Below are 16006 nucleotides of genomic sequence, written 5' to 3'. Positions count from 1 at the left end.
AGTTTATGTAATTTTATATTACAATTTTTGCTATTTTGTTTTTGCTGTTTTCTTTTTACATCATTGGGTATCGCATAGTCCCGTTTCCCCCATTACTTTCCCCATGTGGATTCTGTATTACCTATTGGGATAGATGCCCTGCCAATTTTTCACAATTTTTAGAATTTGACCTGATCTATACAGGTGTGACAAGGGGTAAAACTTTGAATTAATCATAACTTTCTGTGCTGGTGACAATGGTTATCAGGACAAACAGAGGATGAATCTCTCCAGCAAAAACACAGGTTGCATTTAAGAAGTAGCGGGTTTTTAAAACATCTACACTCTAAAGCTATAAATAAAACATTTTGCATTTAAATATACTTTACCACATGGTCCAAACTACTTTTATGGCAGCAGTTCTCTTGTTAGGTACTGTAGAATGAGAGCTGCCATATTTCTATCACCACAGGTATATTCTAGGGATCGACCGATTATCGGCAACACTGATATATCGAGGGCCGATATGCACTTTCCACGATATATCGTAATTGGCCCCGGAGGTTACCGATATTGCCGATATTTCAGGAAAGTGCTGTACCGCAGTGATGCCTGCAGCTAGAGGCATCACCCCGGTACCACGTCCATAGCCGACGGTCGGCTGTCTTGTAATGACAGCCAATGCGGCTGAGAAGCCACTCGGCTGTCATTACAAGGAGCCAGAGGGAACGCCCCCCCCCCCTCCCGTCCCCCACCCCCCTACCGCCACCTTCCGCAACTCGCCCGGGTCTCCCGTTCCAGATGCGGGAGACTCGGGCATCCTACCTGCACGGCCGCCGAGGACCCGATCAAAGCCGCATTCGGCTCTGATTGGGTCTCCATGTAAAAACCCGGAAGTGATGTCATGATATCACTTCCAGGTACTCGGCGCCAAATTAAAAAAAATGACAGCATTAAAAACAGACAAACTTGGCGTTTTGTATGCTTTTAAGTGCAGAGGAGGGGTTTGGGGTATTTTAGACCCCCAGATCCCTCCAGAAGAGTATCTGTGAAAAAATAAATAAATAAATAAATAAAAATTTTAAATGTCCGAAAATATCGGCCGATACTGATATCCGATGACCAAAATATCGTTATCGGTATCGGCATTAAAAAAACAATATCGATTGATCACTAGTATATTCCATCAATGCATACATCTCTTTTCTGTACTGCCTGCCTTTTGTGACTGTATCTCCTATATCCCAATAAAATGTGGATTTTCATATTTCATATTTTAATACCTTCCTAGGAAACTCCACAGGATAATGGAAGAGCTGCTTGCCACTGAGCGAGATTATGTATGTTCACTGGGTTACGTTCTTTCTCACTACTTGTGTGAGATGGATCAGCCAGACCTCCCACCAGTCCTCCGTGGTCAGCATGCTGCCATCTTTGGGAACTTAGAAAAAATCTATGAGTTCCACAGTCATATCTTCCTCCAGGAGCTTACCAGCTGCAGAAGGGACCCTAGTCATGTGGGTCGTTGCTTCCTCAAACATGTGAGTGAACTTTAGGCATGATGTATAGTGGATAGTCAGTTTTTATCTTTTGTTTGCTGCAATAATTTACTGTACCTAAATTCATCCTTCTCTACCACCATCATAAACCATAAAGATTTTTTTTTTCCCCATTACATCCAGACAGAATTTCATGAAAAACCTTTACTGATTGGTTGTTGTAGGCAAAAAAGAAAATGATTTCATTGCAATACATGTTTACAATTTACATATATAGCCAATTACCTATGTAAAAGAATGATCTTCATGACATATAGGGTATATTTTAAAATTACCGTATTTTCTGGCGTATAAGACGACCCCCCTAATTTTCAAGTTAAAACATAGGTTTTGGGCTATACTCACCGTATAAGACTACCTCCCTTCCGAAGCAAGGCAACACCATTGAAAAACATCAGATTTCTCATAGATCTCCAAGGTACCCCAAGTACTGTAATACATGTAATCTCTCATAATATCTCCAAGGTACCCTAAGCATAAGTATTACCAGTAGATGTAATCTGAAGACGCTGGCTGTGTGGGAATCCTGTACCGGTATACCGTGTGTACTGTAGCTTCGGCTACATACAGTGTACTGCGCTGAGCCAATCTCAGTGAGCGATGTATTCTATTATTGAATGCAAAGCATGCTCGGGTTGGCAGAGTCAGAGAGGCGGGCCGATGTTACTCCGCCAATCCGAGCAGGCTTTGCATTCAATAACAGAATACATTGCTCTCCCTGATTGGCTCAGCGCGGTACACTGTATGTAGCCGAAGCTACGGTACATACGGTATACCGGTACCGGATTCCCACCCAGCCAGCGTCTTGAGAGATTACATCTACAGGTAATACTTATACTTAGGTTACCTTGGAGATATTATACTCAGCGTATAAGATGACCCCCCATTTTTGGGGGATTTTTTTGAGGTTCAAAAGTAGTCTTATACGCCAGAAAATACAGTATTAAAAACATTCGGACAGTAAATAAATAAAGTGATTCTGCTGCTGATTTGAAGAGGAACTAAGCTCTGGAAGCTGTGGCCAAAAATATCAGGCAGGGGACAAGGTACTAGTCAACAGAATTGCCTATGGGTTCCCTGCAGCTGATGTTCTCCATTCACTGATTTACTGTGCCTTCTTCCACACTGTCTAAGATGAGGTTCACGTGAGGCACTGAATATGGATCCTCTACTAAAAGAAAATAAGTCCTAAGTGGAGCCAAATGGCTTGGGTTTGATGGCTCCCCACAAAGTGGGGGCTCCTCAATAAAAGGGGTCACCCAAATTCAGCAGTTTATGGACAGTTGCACCAGAAAGAGCATCAAATGGTCCAAGAGTTCAGCATGATTTATTGGTTCAGTAAATGACCACCGAAAGGGCAACAAACATCCAATGGGTTTTGGGGACCCATAAATCTCCCACTTCTTCAGGGTTATAAGACAGGCATAACAACATATGACTCCTCACATTATTTAAATTGGTACTGTAATACCAATAAAATGTAAAAAAAATCCAAAGAAAATGTTTACCAACTAATGAACATATATTTATGTCTTGTAGCCCTGAGAAAGGGGGGGATATATGGGCCTCCGAAACATGTTGGTTGTTTGTTGTCATTTGTTTGGCACTCTTTCTGGTGCTACTGCATATTGTTCTACACTGAGTCTCTGTGTGGAGACACCATCCTAATAGAGGCAGGGTTTTGCTTCCATGTCATGTCAGAACCTCCAGTAAAGAGAACAGTGAGAAGCAAAGGAGCAGGGTAGCGACATCACCAACTCTCACTCCAAATCTCCGTAGACCAGCGTTCAGAGGCAGCAGTGCCTGAGATCTCACACAGCAGATATACAGCTTTGAGGCTGTATGCATATATTAGGAAGTGCGCTGCTATCTTTCAGGAGGAATTCCAGAAAAGGGGACAGTTTTAGGGTACTGCTAAGACATAATGTTTTTCCAGCTGTATAATATAATATAAAATAATATAATATAATATAATATAATATAATATAATATAATATAATCTATTTGAGTTCAGAGGACTAATTACGCTTGTCTGTCAGCCCCTCCCCCCTGACTCTTTGCTCTCTTGCAGTGTAAATCCCCTGTAGAATCTTCAGCATTGTGTCGGATACCTAGTCCCCCTCTGCAGCACTGTGGTCACTCCCCCCGAGGGACACAGTTTCAGATATGTGTTAGAGATATCTGTTACAGATTGCAGAGTGGCTAATAAATAAATAATTAATAAATAATTAATTAAAAAAAAATAATAATAAAGGAAATACTAGAAATAAGACTTTATGCCAAATTCCGTAGGGAATGAAAAGAAATTGTGTCTCTTTTTCTTCGCTTTCTGTAAGAAAAAATGATCTGGAAAATTCTTGTAACCTTTTGCATTCTGTTATAGAAAGAACAGTTTGGATTGTATGCATTCTACAGCAAGAACAAGCCTCAATCTGACCGGCTACTACAAGAGCACGGGGCTGTGTTTTTTAAGGTATGACCACAAGAAATAGATGGGTATCAGGGAGGGTGGTAATGTCCTTTTAAAGAAAGATGAGAACCCAGTTTTATATAAAAAAAAAAAAAAAAGACCAGGATGCATGGCTCACAGCAGGATAGGGAGGTCCAGAACCTGGCTGTGCTGTCTGTCAGCGGGGCCTGGATCTCAAAACTGACTAAACAGATTTACACATTCGAAAGTAAGTAAGGTCCAGGTATGGTAGTGGGAGGCGAGGGAAAAGGAGTGTGGGTAAAACAGAGGAATTCATTTCTACCGGACCTGGACAGTGGGGATTTCAGTGTGCCACAGAGGGTTTCATATAAAATCACAATATTTTATCTGTACAGAAAATTCATTAAAACACATACAAATCGGATTAGTGATACATCTGCAAAGAGAATCAAATAATCTGAGTATATACAATATGGTTTGATGACAGATCAACACGTTTCGCTGACATAACTTCTTCAGGATCCCACCAGTGTGTATATATCACAAAGATTTGCAAAGTATCAAGATATCTAAGATAGACAGCAATGTACATCAATATTCATCAAAACAAAAACATACAAACAAAAACATGGCCAAAAAATAAGATAACAACATCACAGTATATCATAACAGAGTCTAGAAAGGGAGAAAATGGACAAACATCCGAGAAGACATAGCAAATGGGGGGAAAGAAAAAGGGCCAACCTGTATGCGGAAATGTGAGGGATCAAAGATGCAGAGGATCAAAGGGGGGGGGGACTTCAAACAAGTTGAATAACGGAAGGGAGTAAAAGAGGAAAAACAGAAGTACTATTTGAATCTTACCCATCTCCTAAAATCAAACAAAAGCCTGTAGGATATGGTAAGAGGTGGTGTCGCCTTCAAACCTGTAAATCGGATGGCCAGAGTTGTAAATATATCAAAAAAGGTATTCCTCCGTATGCACAGAAGAATAAATAGTGTGAAAGAGTAAGCCAAAAAAGATTTACAAATTCATTGACTATAACTATGACTTCAAAATGATTATCTATGGATCAAAGGTGTAAGTTCGTTATTACACAATTTATGAGATTATTGTGTATTCGCAGAGAAAGCAGCAGGAACTGGCTGACAAGATGGATCTCTCCTCCTACCTGCTAAAACCCATCCAGCGTATCAGCAAGTACAGCCTGCTCCTGCAGGACATGGAGTGGGAGTGCAAGGGACAGAGCACACGGGAGGGGGAACTGAGAGCTGCGCGGGAAGTCGTGCGATTCCAGCTGCGCCATGGAAATGATCTGCTTGCCATGGACGACATTCAGGACTGTGATGTAAGAGAATGAAAATAAATTTGCCTCTTTGTGTTGTGTTTTCAGACACCAATATTTAAAACAGCATTAAACTTCTGTTGTGTTAAAGAAAAAAAAAACTATGTGAACAATATCCTGTTTGAAGTATATATTATATAACAGCTGAGATACTATCTCTTGGGATTGTGACTTCTTGATGGCGCTCTTCATTTGAGTTTTGTGCACTGCAGTTGATACACATTGGTACATATGGGGATAGTGAACATGTGATTGGACAGTAAAGGATCAGAAGTAGACTGATGAGATCATCTCTTTTGTATCTCCTATTATCAGTATTTTCCTTGTCAGCATATGTGAATACAGGACACTGATCAGTCTAACCACTGCATTTATTTCTACTTTTATTCTGCCCAGAGTGCAGCTTTAAAGATAATCAGTCATTGATGAGCATTTATATTCATTTGAATCTGCACTCTTAAAAGCTTATAGTAATTCAGTCTTACCTCTCAATGATCCCTTTATTTTTTTTTTTACTTGTATTCTCTCCCTGTCAGGGCAGAGGTGCCAGACTGAATGTCTAGCTGTACGTCTATCCTATCTCACCGTACTCACTGTAATAGTAGACACTCAAAAAACATCATATAAAAAAGGTGCTGTCAGGATCACATTTAAAAAAAGAAAAAAAGAAATATAGAAGAATATTGTGATAAAGTTCATTATTTTCTGTAATGTACTGATAAACATTAGACTTTCATATATTTTAGATTCATTACACACAACTGAAGTAGTGCAAGCCTTTTTTTTGTTTTAATATTGATGATTTTGGCATACAGCTCATGAAAAACCAAAATTCCTATCTCAAAAAATTAGCATATTTCATCCGACCAATAAAAAAAAAAGTGTTTTTAATACAAAAAAAGTCATCCTTCAAATAATTATGTTCAGTTATGCACTCAATACTTGGTCGGGAATCCTTTTGCAGAAATGACTGCTTCAATGCGGCGTGGCATGGAGGCAATCAGCCTGTGGTACTGCTGAGGTGTTATGGAGGCCCAGGATGCTTCGATAGCGGCCTTGAGCTCATCCAGAGTGTTGGGTCTTGCGTCTCTCAACTTTCTCTTCACAACATCCCACAGATTCTCTATGGGGTTCAGGTCAGGAGAGTTGGCAGGCCAATTGAGCACAGTAATACCATGGTCAGCAAACCATTTACCAGTGGTTTTGGCACTGTGAGCAGGTGCCAGGTCGTGCTGAAAAATGAAATCTTCCTCTCCATAAAGCTTTTCAGCAGATGGAAGCATGAAGTGCTTCAAAATCTCCTGATAGCTAGCTGCATTGACCCTGCCCTTGATAAAACACAGTGGACCAACACCAGCAGCTGACATGGCACCCCAGGCCATCACTGGCTGTGGGTACTTGACACTGGACTTCAGTCATTTTGGCATTTCCCTCTCCCCAGTCTTCCTCCAGACTCTGGCACCCTGATTTCCTGGACCACTGAGCAACAGTCCAGTGCTGCTTCTCTGTAGCCCAGGTCAGGCGCTTCTGCCGCTGTTTCTGGTTCAAAAGTGGCTTGACCTGGGGAATGCGGCACCTGTAGCCCATTTCCTGCACATGCCTGTACACAGTGGCTCTAGATGTTTCTACTCCAGACTCAGTCCACTGCTTCCGCAGGTCCCCCAAGGTCTGGAATCGGTCCTTCTCCACATTCTCCACAATCTTCCTCAGGGTCCGGTCACCTCTTCTCGTTGTGCAGCGTTTTCTGCCACACTTTTTCCTTCCCACAGACTTCCCACTGAGGTGCCTTGATACAGCACTCTGGGAACAGCCTATTTGTTCAGAAATTTCTTTCTGTGTCTTACCCTCTTGCTTGAGGGTGTCAATAATGGCCTTTTGGACAGCAGTCAGGTCGGCAGTCTTACCCATGATTGCGGTTTTGAGCAATGAACCAGGCTGGGAGTTTTTAAAAGCCTCAGGAATCTTTTGCAGGTGTTTAGAGTTAATTAGTTGATTCAGATGATTAGGTTAATAGCTCGTTTAGAGAACCTTTTCATGATATGCTAATTTTTTGAGATAGGAATTTTGGTTTTTCATGAGCTGTATGCCAAAATCATCAATATTAAAACAATAAAAGGCTTGCACTACTTCAGTTGTGTGTAATGAATCTAAAATATATGAAAGTCTAATGTTTATCAGTACATTACAGAAAATAATGAACTTTATCACAATATGCAAATTTTTTGAGAAGGACCTGTATATATGTATATATATACAGTATATATAGGCTTTGTTAAAAGAGAGAAATGTGGGTTTCAAAACAGAAACAAAAATGATGCTCACCTAGGTGGATGCAGCATTGGTCCAATGTTGCATCTGTCCCCTGCTGCTTCTAAGGTTCGGTTTTCAAATAAGTAATTTGCGATTGATACCTTCTACAGTGCATTTTGCTGTGCATTTTGCAATTTTGCATGTGCAATTTTACTGCAATTTTGCCATGATTTGTGTTTTGTGTTTTTTTATGCTTTTTTTTTTAGCCAATTTGTTGTTGGGCAGATTAAAAAATGCAAAACACAAATTGCGGCAAAATGGCAGCAAAACGCACAACATGCTTTTCTGCTGCTTCTCCATTGAAGTTTAAAGAACCAAAAAAAAGCAAAAAAACCCCACAGTTTTGCATTTAAAAAAGTCTCTGAGCCTGGGTTTAATGTGCTGCGAATTCCTGTGCGAATTACATGGTGTCTGTAATTCGCATAGGAATCGCAGCACATTCTTGTGCGAATTACATGCGGTGTCTCTGAAGTGCGATTTGAGCCATGGATTTGTAGGGCTCAAATTTCACCGCATTTGCACCAAACTGGTGCAGGACCCTTTTTCTTGTGAGCACCAGAATCGGATCGCATGGGTGTTCACACCCATGCGATCCGATCCTGCAAATCGTGCTACGTTTTGCAAACCCATACACTCCGTAATCAGTTTGCATGGACGGGATGCAATTTAGAGGCGATGCTGAATCCTCAGCAAATTCGCTGTGAATTCGAACCACATCTAGTGTGAACCTAGGCTCACTCTTTACAAGAACGCAGCGGCTGAAAACAGCATAGATGCGAATGTGCCCCCTAGGAAACCATGGTAAATGGACTGTAGTGCATTTCTACAAAAAGCATAAAAAAACACATAGGAGTGAACTGAGCCTGAGACTGCACTCACACCTCAGCATTTTGAATTGTGGGCAGATGTACAGTGATTCTGCCCACGATTTCAATGCGCTGAGGTGTGAATGGCAAATCGCAGAACGCACAATTAGAGATGCCATTTATTTAAAGGCACCTAAAATTGTGGTGCGGTTCTACCACGATTGTCGTGCGATTAATCACACTTCAATCGTGACAACCCACATCACGTGATGCATGTCGCTCAAAAGTAGCTCCTGAATATTTTTTGAGCGACATGCTTCACGCAATGCAGGTTGCTCAGATTGAAGTGCGAATTATTGCGTGACAATCCCGGCAGAACCGCATTGCGATTTAAGGGGACATTCAAATGAATGATATCTCAAATGTGCATTCTGCGATTTGTCATTCACACCTCGGCACTTTGAAATTGCAGGTAGAATTGCGGCAAATCTGCCTGCGATTCAAAACACAGAGGTGTGAATGCAGTGTAAGACTTCAGTGAGCAGGGAGACAGTGACTGTCATGGAGACAGTGACCTCAGCCGACTGTCAGTCACCAGCTGTCAGTGCAGGGCTGTGGAGGGGGGCGGAAGAGGCTGGCTCAGGTTGTCAGCGGCAGGTTGAGAAGCTGAGCCAGCTGCTAGTCCAGATATCTGGATGGATCCCAACTTTAAAGTTGGGATCTTTACTGAGTCTGGAGTGGCTGAGTGACCTCAGCCGACAGCAGCATTTAGCCCGCTGTCGGCTGAAAATGGGTCACAGGAGTGCAGAACGAACTGCACTCAGTGTTCCATAGGATATGTACAGCCAAACAAGCTTTGACTAGACTTCTCCTTTAATTTCCATCTGCAACCTGCACCAACAGCCTGCACTGGGTCAAGCCCTGAGCTCAGGCAGGAGACTAGGCAGCCTCTATGGGGGCCTTACAGCCTGACACAGTGTTGAGAATTGTTATTCAGCTTTTAAAGAGGAAGTAAACCCTCCTCTGCAAGTTGTACCTATAGGTAAGCCTATGATAAGGCTTACCTATAGGTACTATAAATCAGGGCTTTTTTTCTCCGAGAATAGGTGCAGGTACTCCCCTCTTCTGAGTCACCCATTGTCTCCACTCCCTACCCACCTCCAAGCGCTGTCCTTTGGTTCCACCCTCTGCCCACCTCCCAGTACCCCTCTTTTAGAGAATACAGAACCAAGTATCATGTTGTGGTTCTAGGCAATTTGTATGGAATTTGTTAATGATAACTAGAAAAGCAGTAAAATACATCCCCTGGAATCAGCAACAATAGACCCCCCCCCCCCCCAACAATAGATCCCCCCAGCAGCAATAAATCTTCCCCTGCAACAATAGAAAAAACAGTAAAATAGATCCCCTGCAATAAGCATCAATAGACTCTCAACAACACTAGCCCCCCCAGCAACAATAAATCCTCCCCTGCAACAACCCCCCTCAATAAATCCTGCCCTGCAACAGTAGGTCCCCCCCTCCCAACAATAGCCCCCCCAGCAACAATAGTTCCCCCAAGCAACAATAAATCCTCCACTGCAACAATAGATGCCCCAGCAGCCAGCATCAATAGGCCCTTCAGCTCACCCCACTGGCCCCAGCATCCCTTTGCCATTGCATACATTCAGACTGGAGGTGCCGGAACTGCGTTCCCCCCCGTTCCCGCTGAAAAAAAGCCCTGCTATAAATATCTCCTAAACTTGCACCGTTTAGGAGATATTTACCTTACATGCAGCCAGTGACATCACTGGAGCATGCTCTCTGAAGGAACGGCCACTGGTGCCGTTCCTTCAGAGCCCCGTGCCGTGACTGTCGGCTCCCGTGCGCGTGCGCGGGAGTGACGTCACCGCGGCTCCGGCCAATCAGATGGCCGGGTGGCGCGATCCCAGAAGACGGGCGACTGAACATGTCACCTGTCATACAGGTAAGCGGGCGGCACGGCGGGGGCTCGTTGTAAGGTAAGTATTTCATAATGAGCTAGTATACGATGCATACTAGCTCATTATGTGTTTCTCTTTCATGGTGAAAAAAAATAAATAAATCGGGTTTACAACCTCTTTAAAATGAAAGTGCTTACACGTTTATAAGCTGAGGTTCTATGTAATTTTTTAATTCTCTGTATGAGAACTTTATTTCACAAATAAATATTTAAAACAAGGTGTACCAATGTCACTTTACAGGACATGCTGACCATTCTAATAAGAATAGTAGAACTGTCTGAATGTTTCCTAGCAGCCAGTTGTTAAATAAATGACTGAACTAGGCAGTAGAGATGGGCTCGGGTGCGTTCGAGTTCGCCCACACTGCACTCCGCTTATCACAGGCAGTGAGATATTTCCCAATCATCGGCATACACTGCTCAAAAAAAAATTAAAGGAACACTTTTTAATCAGAGTATAGCATCAAGTCAATTAAACTCCTGGGATATTGATCTGGTCATTCAAGTAGCAAAGGGGGTTGTTAATCAGTTTCAGCTACTTTTGTGGTAATGAAATTAACACCAGGTGCACTGGATGGGCAACAATGAGACGACCTCCAAAACAGTGATGTTTTTATAGGTGTGGGCCACTGACATTTTTTTCCCTACTCATCTTTTCTCACTGTTTTTCACTAGTTTTTCATTTGGCTAGGGTCAGTATCACTACTGGTAGCATGAGGCGATACCTGGACCCTATAGAGGTTGCACAGGCAGTCCAACTCCTCCAGGATAGCACATCAATATGTGCCATTGCTAGAAGGTTTGCTGTGTCTCCCATCACAGTCCCAAGAGCAATCCAGGAGACAGACGGTTATTCTAGGAGAGCTGAACAGGGCCGTAGAAGGTCCTTAACCCATCAGCAGGACGGGTATCTGCTCCTTTGTGTAAGGAGGAAGAGGATGAGCACTGCCAGAGCCCTACAAAATGACCTCCAGTAGTCCCCTGGTGTGAATGCCTCTGACCAAACAATCAGAAACATCCTCTAGTGCTCACTGCCCGGCACCATGGAGCTCCGGTTAGTGAGCACTAGAGGATGGAACTAAGGTCATTTGCCATTGAACACCAGAATTGGCAGGTCTGCCACTGGCTCCCTGTGCTTTTCACAGATGAGAGCAGGTTCACCCTGAGCACATGTGACAGACTTGAAAGGGTGCGGAGAAGCCGTGGAGAACTTTATGCTGCCAGTAACATCGTTCAGTATGACCGGTTTGGTGGTGGGTCAGTGATGGTCTACAGGCTATACAAGGGCACCCTGACTGCCATTAGGTATCAGGATGAAATCCTTGGACCCATTATCAGACCCTACGCTGGTGCAGTGGGTCCTGGGTTCCTCCTGGTGTATGACAATGCCGGCCTCGTGCAGCCAGTTCCTGGAGAATTAAGAAATTGAAACCATTGAATGGCTCCCACGCTCGCCTGACCTAAATCCGATACAACACATCTGGGACATTATGTTTCTGTCCATCAAACGTCGCCAGGTTGCACCTCAGTCTGTACAGGAAGTCAGATGCCCGGGTCCAGATCTGGGAGGAAATACCCCAGGACACCATCCGTCGTCTCATTAGGAACATGCCCCAAAGTTGTCAGGCATGCATACAAGCACGTGGGAGCCAACTACTGAGGACCATTTTGAGTTGCTGCAATGAACATTCAGCAAAATGGACTAGCCTGCTGCATCATTTTTTCACTTTGATTTTCGGGGTGTCTTTGAATTCAGCCCTCTGTAGGTTGATAACTTTCATTTCCATCAAACGATGTGCCATCCTTTCGCCCCTAACACATTACCCAGTCCATATCAGTATAGATATCCAGCATGAGATTTTTTCCCATTGAGATCTGATGTATTTTCAAACTGTTCCTTTGATTTTTTTTTTTTTGAGCAGTGTATATATGCATGTTCTCCTTGTGCCTCTGTGGGGTTTCCTCTGGGTGCTCTTGTTTCCTCCCACACTCCAAAGACATGCTGGTAGGTTAATTGTTTCCTGTCTAAACTGGCCCTAGTATGTGTTTAAGGGACCTTAGATTGTAAACTCCTTGAGGGCAGAGACTGATGTGAATGTACAATATATACACTATATTGTCAAATGTATTGGGACGCCTGCCTTTGCAGCACATGAACTTTAATGGCATCCCAGTCTTAGTCCGTAGGGTTCAATATTGAGTTGGCCCACCCTTTGCAGCTATAACAGCTTCAACTCTTCTGGGAAGGCTGTGCACAAGGTTTAGGAGTTTGTCTATGGGAATGTTTGACCATTCTTCTTCTTGGGGAAGGGGGCTGTGCTAAGGAATTGACTTTCCTGGAGCAGTCAATTTTTCGAGCACCTACAAAAGCATATTGCAAATGAATAAAGAATAATTTATGGGAAAAAACGCCACTACAGGTAAGCATGTTAAATACTTGATTTTTCAGGGCTATTACTTGCAATTTTTTAACAAACAAAATTACAGTGTCACTTTACCCACTTAAGGACCGCCCGCCGTAGGCAGCCCCTCCTGCGCAAACCGACGTAGGTATACGTAGGCTCCGGTGGCGGCACGCTACTGCCCCCACTTGGTAGCGGAGACTCTGATGCACGGGGCAGGCGACTCCGATTGCTGCCTGACACTCCCCGCGATCGTTCCCCACTGAGAGAGAAGAGCGATCAGCTGTTGTAAACAAAGCTGACTGTTCTCTCTGGAATGATCACAGAGCACCTATGATCCTTCTATGTAGGAACACAGGTCTCTATAATCATTTCACAAGCCCCCCCCCCCCCCACAGTTAGAATAACTCCCCTAGGCTCACATTTAACCCCTTGTTCACCCACAGTATTAACCACTTCCCTACCAGTGTCATTATTACAGTACCTGTATATTTTTAGCACTAATTACTGTAGTAATGTAAGTAAAGGAAAAATAACCGCGCTAGGTGATTTAAAGAAATAAAGCAGCAGCTTCAAGTGTGACAGCACCAAAAGTAAATAAAATAAAACAAGCTGTGCTATAGCGCAGCTTGTTTTATTTTACTGTAGTAATGTCACTGGTCCCCCCAAAAAATGTCAGTTAGGGGTCCGATCTGTCCTCTGCAATGTCGCAGTCCCGCTAAAAATCGCAGATTGCCGCCATTATTAGTAAAAAAGAAAAAAACAATAAAAATGACATAAATCTTTCCCGTAGTTAGAAGACGTGATGACTTTTGCGCAAACCAATCAAAATACACTTATTGCAATTTTTTTTTTACCAAAAATATGTAGCAGAAAACAAATTGGCCTAAAATGTTAAAAAATTTTGATTTTTAAATTTTTTTATGGGGAATGTTATATAGCAGAATGTGAAAAATATTGTTTTGTTTTTTTTCAGAATTGTCACTCTTTTTTTGTTTATAGCGCAAAAAATAAAAATCGCACAGCTGATCAAATACCACCAAAAGAAAGCTCTGTTTGTGGGAAAAAAGGACATCAATTTTATATCGAGACAGCATAGCAATGACTGCGCAATTGTCCGTTAAAGTAACGCAGTGCCGAATTGCAAAAAAAGGGGGGCAAATCCTTCCGGTCCAGAAGTGGTTAAGCAGGCCTGATTGGCTCAATGGATAATTTACATCTTTGGGTAGAAGGTGACGTAGGACCGGCGCCTTCCATCCCCTTGAAAGATGGAAGCAGATAGGTGACAGACAGGTTTTAAATTCCCAGTGAAATGTAGCGAGGAAGATGTAATATCAGCAGCGTCAAAGCATTTATGGCTATTAGAGGTAAAGTGGATTACCAGTGCGCGAGAGGGGACATCAGGGAGAGCGAGACATATTGAGCAGCAAGAGTAACTGCTCGGAACGCAGCAGAGGGAGACAAGAGGAGGAGTGAGATTAATCACATACACGCAGGAATGGACTGGGGCACAGCGGAGATATCACATGGGGACAGAGACAGAGTACAGGATTATCAAGAAGCTGCTGGAGAAGAGCATCATTTACAATATGGACAAATCCCGGGCGGGGAGAGCGGAACTAAGGTCAACAGGGGGTAACTAGGCTAGTGATGTTAGTACAAACAGCTCTGAGATTATCCTGTCCCCCGACAAGAACAACCACATGCTGCCAGAATAGGACACCTGTCCTGGATGTATTTCCTGTCACCGCTTTCATGTCACCTGTCATCCAATCCCAACATCAGCATCTTCACTGGTTGAATAGACGTAGCGTGAAGTGACCTCTGTGCGCGTAACATACCGCCAGGCCGGCCCTGTGCCCTGGGGAATGATCTCCCAGTGCAAGTTTCTGGCTTGTGAATGTATTAATATTTAAAAACCGAAAGATGAATTTCAGGCAAACAGCTGAATACACGGTGGAAAGACGTACATGGGAACTGAACTGTCTCACTTGCCAGGGAAAATGTCATTCTCTTTAGTCGTGTTTTATACACCTATGCCACACAGCCAAGCCAGGTTCTGGACCTTCACTGCAGTTAAGCAGTTCATCTCAGTCCAAGGCACAACCCCTTCAGCCTTCTGATTGGATAATGAAGGGAGCAGCAGCATGTTAATGAGTCACTATTGCACCCACTCTGCTCCTCCTACTGTATCTAGTGGTAGTAGGTTAAAGGAGCACCCAATGTTAAAAATAAGAACCCAACTTGGATCAAAAGATCATCGTTTTAATGATAGTAACAGAACATGTTAAAGCGGAGTTCCAGCCACAAAATCGACATAATCGATTTTGGGCCATCCGCTTGCTCTTGGTCACCTGAAAAACAAATGGATAGTTACGATTTTTTTTTTGTTTTCTTACCTTGTTATTGAAGAAAATATACTCACCTTTCTTCCACTTCCTCCCTCTGTGGCCGCGGCCCGCGCTGCCACTTCCTCTTTGCATTGATTCCTGGGAGCTAAACGCCATCGCTCCCAGGAATCAATTCGCCTGCATCGGCCCTGCTCGTCACTTCCGGTGCGGGCGTCTCATTCCCTGCTAAACAGCTTCTGGGCATGCCCAGAAGCTGTGGAGGGATGACGCGCCCACACCGGAAGTGACGAGCAGGGCCGGTGCAGGCACATTATGGGAGAAGAGGATGCAGAAGAGGATGCGCTGGCTTCAGCTGCCCACATCCAAGATGGCAGCGATGGAGAAGAAATTTTCAAGGTAAGTATTTCTTCTAAAAGGTAAGTGCGACCTGGGACAGTACAGAGGCTATCCATTGTGGAATTACTAGCCCTGACTGTCCGGGGGGTATTTTTAGCTAAATTTCACCCCCACGGCCAGAAATCTGCTTTAAAGCCAATGCGTTTCAGGGGAACAGAGACTCCCCCTTCTTCAGGGCATGAGTGTTGCTGTTCGGATCTAAAATTGACAGCATAAGGTTATGCCCTGAAGAAGGGGGAGTCTCTGTTCCCCCGAAACGGGTTGGCTTTAACCAAGTTAAGACCGGAAGGATTTGCCCCCTTAATGACCAGGCCCGATTTTGCGTGTCTTATTTTAACTGACAATTGCGCGGTCGTGTGACGCTATACCCAACTAAAATTGATGTCCATTTTTTCCTACAAATAGATCTTTCTTTTGGTGGTATTCACCTGTGCGATTTTTATTT

General features: G+C 43.4%; 1 protein-coding gene across 2 annotated transcripts in view; it reads left to right on the top strand.

The window, feature by feature from the left end:
- KIAA1755 overlaps positions 1 to 16006 on the top strand; it is a 140365-nt gene that overhangs the window by 102001 nt on the left and 22358 nt on the right. For both annotated transcript variants that reach the window (XM_082272012.1, XM_082272013.1), the window contains exons 14-16: positions 1271 to 1520; positions 3922 to 4011; positions 5097 to 5318. In XM_082272012.1, the coding sequence (XP_082128138.1) occupies positions 1271 to 1520; positions 3922 to 4011; positions 5097 to 5318 (562 nt within the window). The remainder of the gene's footprint in view (positions 1 to 1270; positions 1521 to 3921; positions 4012 to 5096; positions 5319 to 16006) is intronic.

Source organism: Pelophylax lessonae (genome assembly GCF_965119305.1).
Source record: "Pelophylax lessonae genome assembly, chromosome: 11".
In the NCBI taxonomy this organism is placed as follows: Eukaryota; Metazoa; Chordata; class Amphibia; order Anura; family Ranidae; genus Pelophylax; species Pelophylax lessonae.
This window is presented reverse-complemented; position numbering and strand designations above follow the sequence as displayed.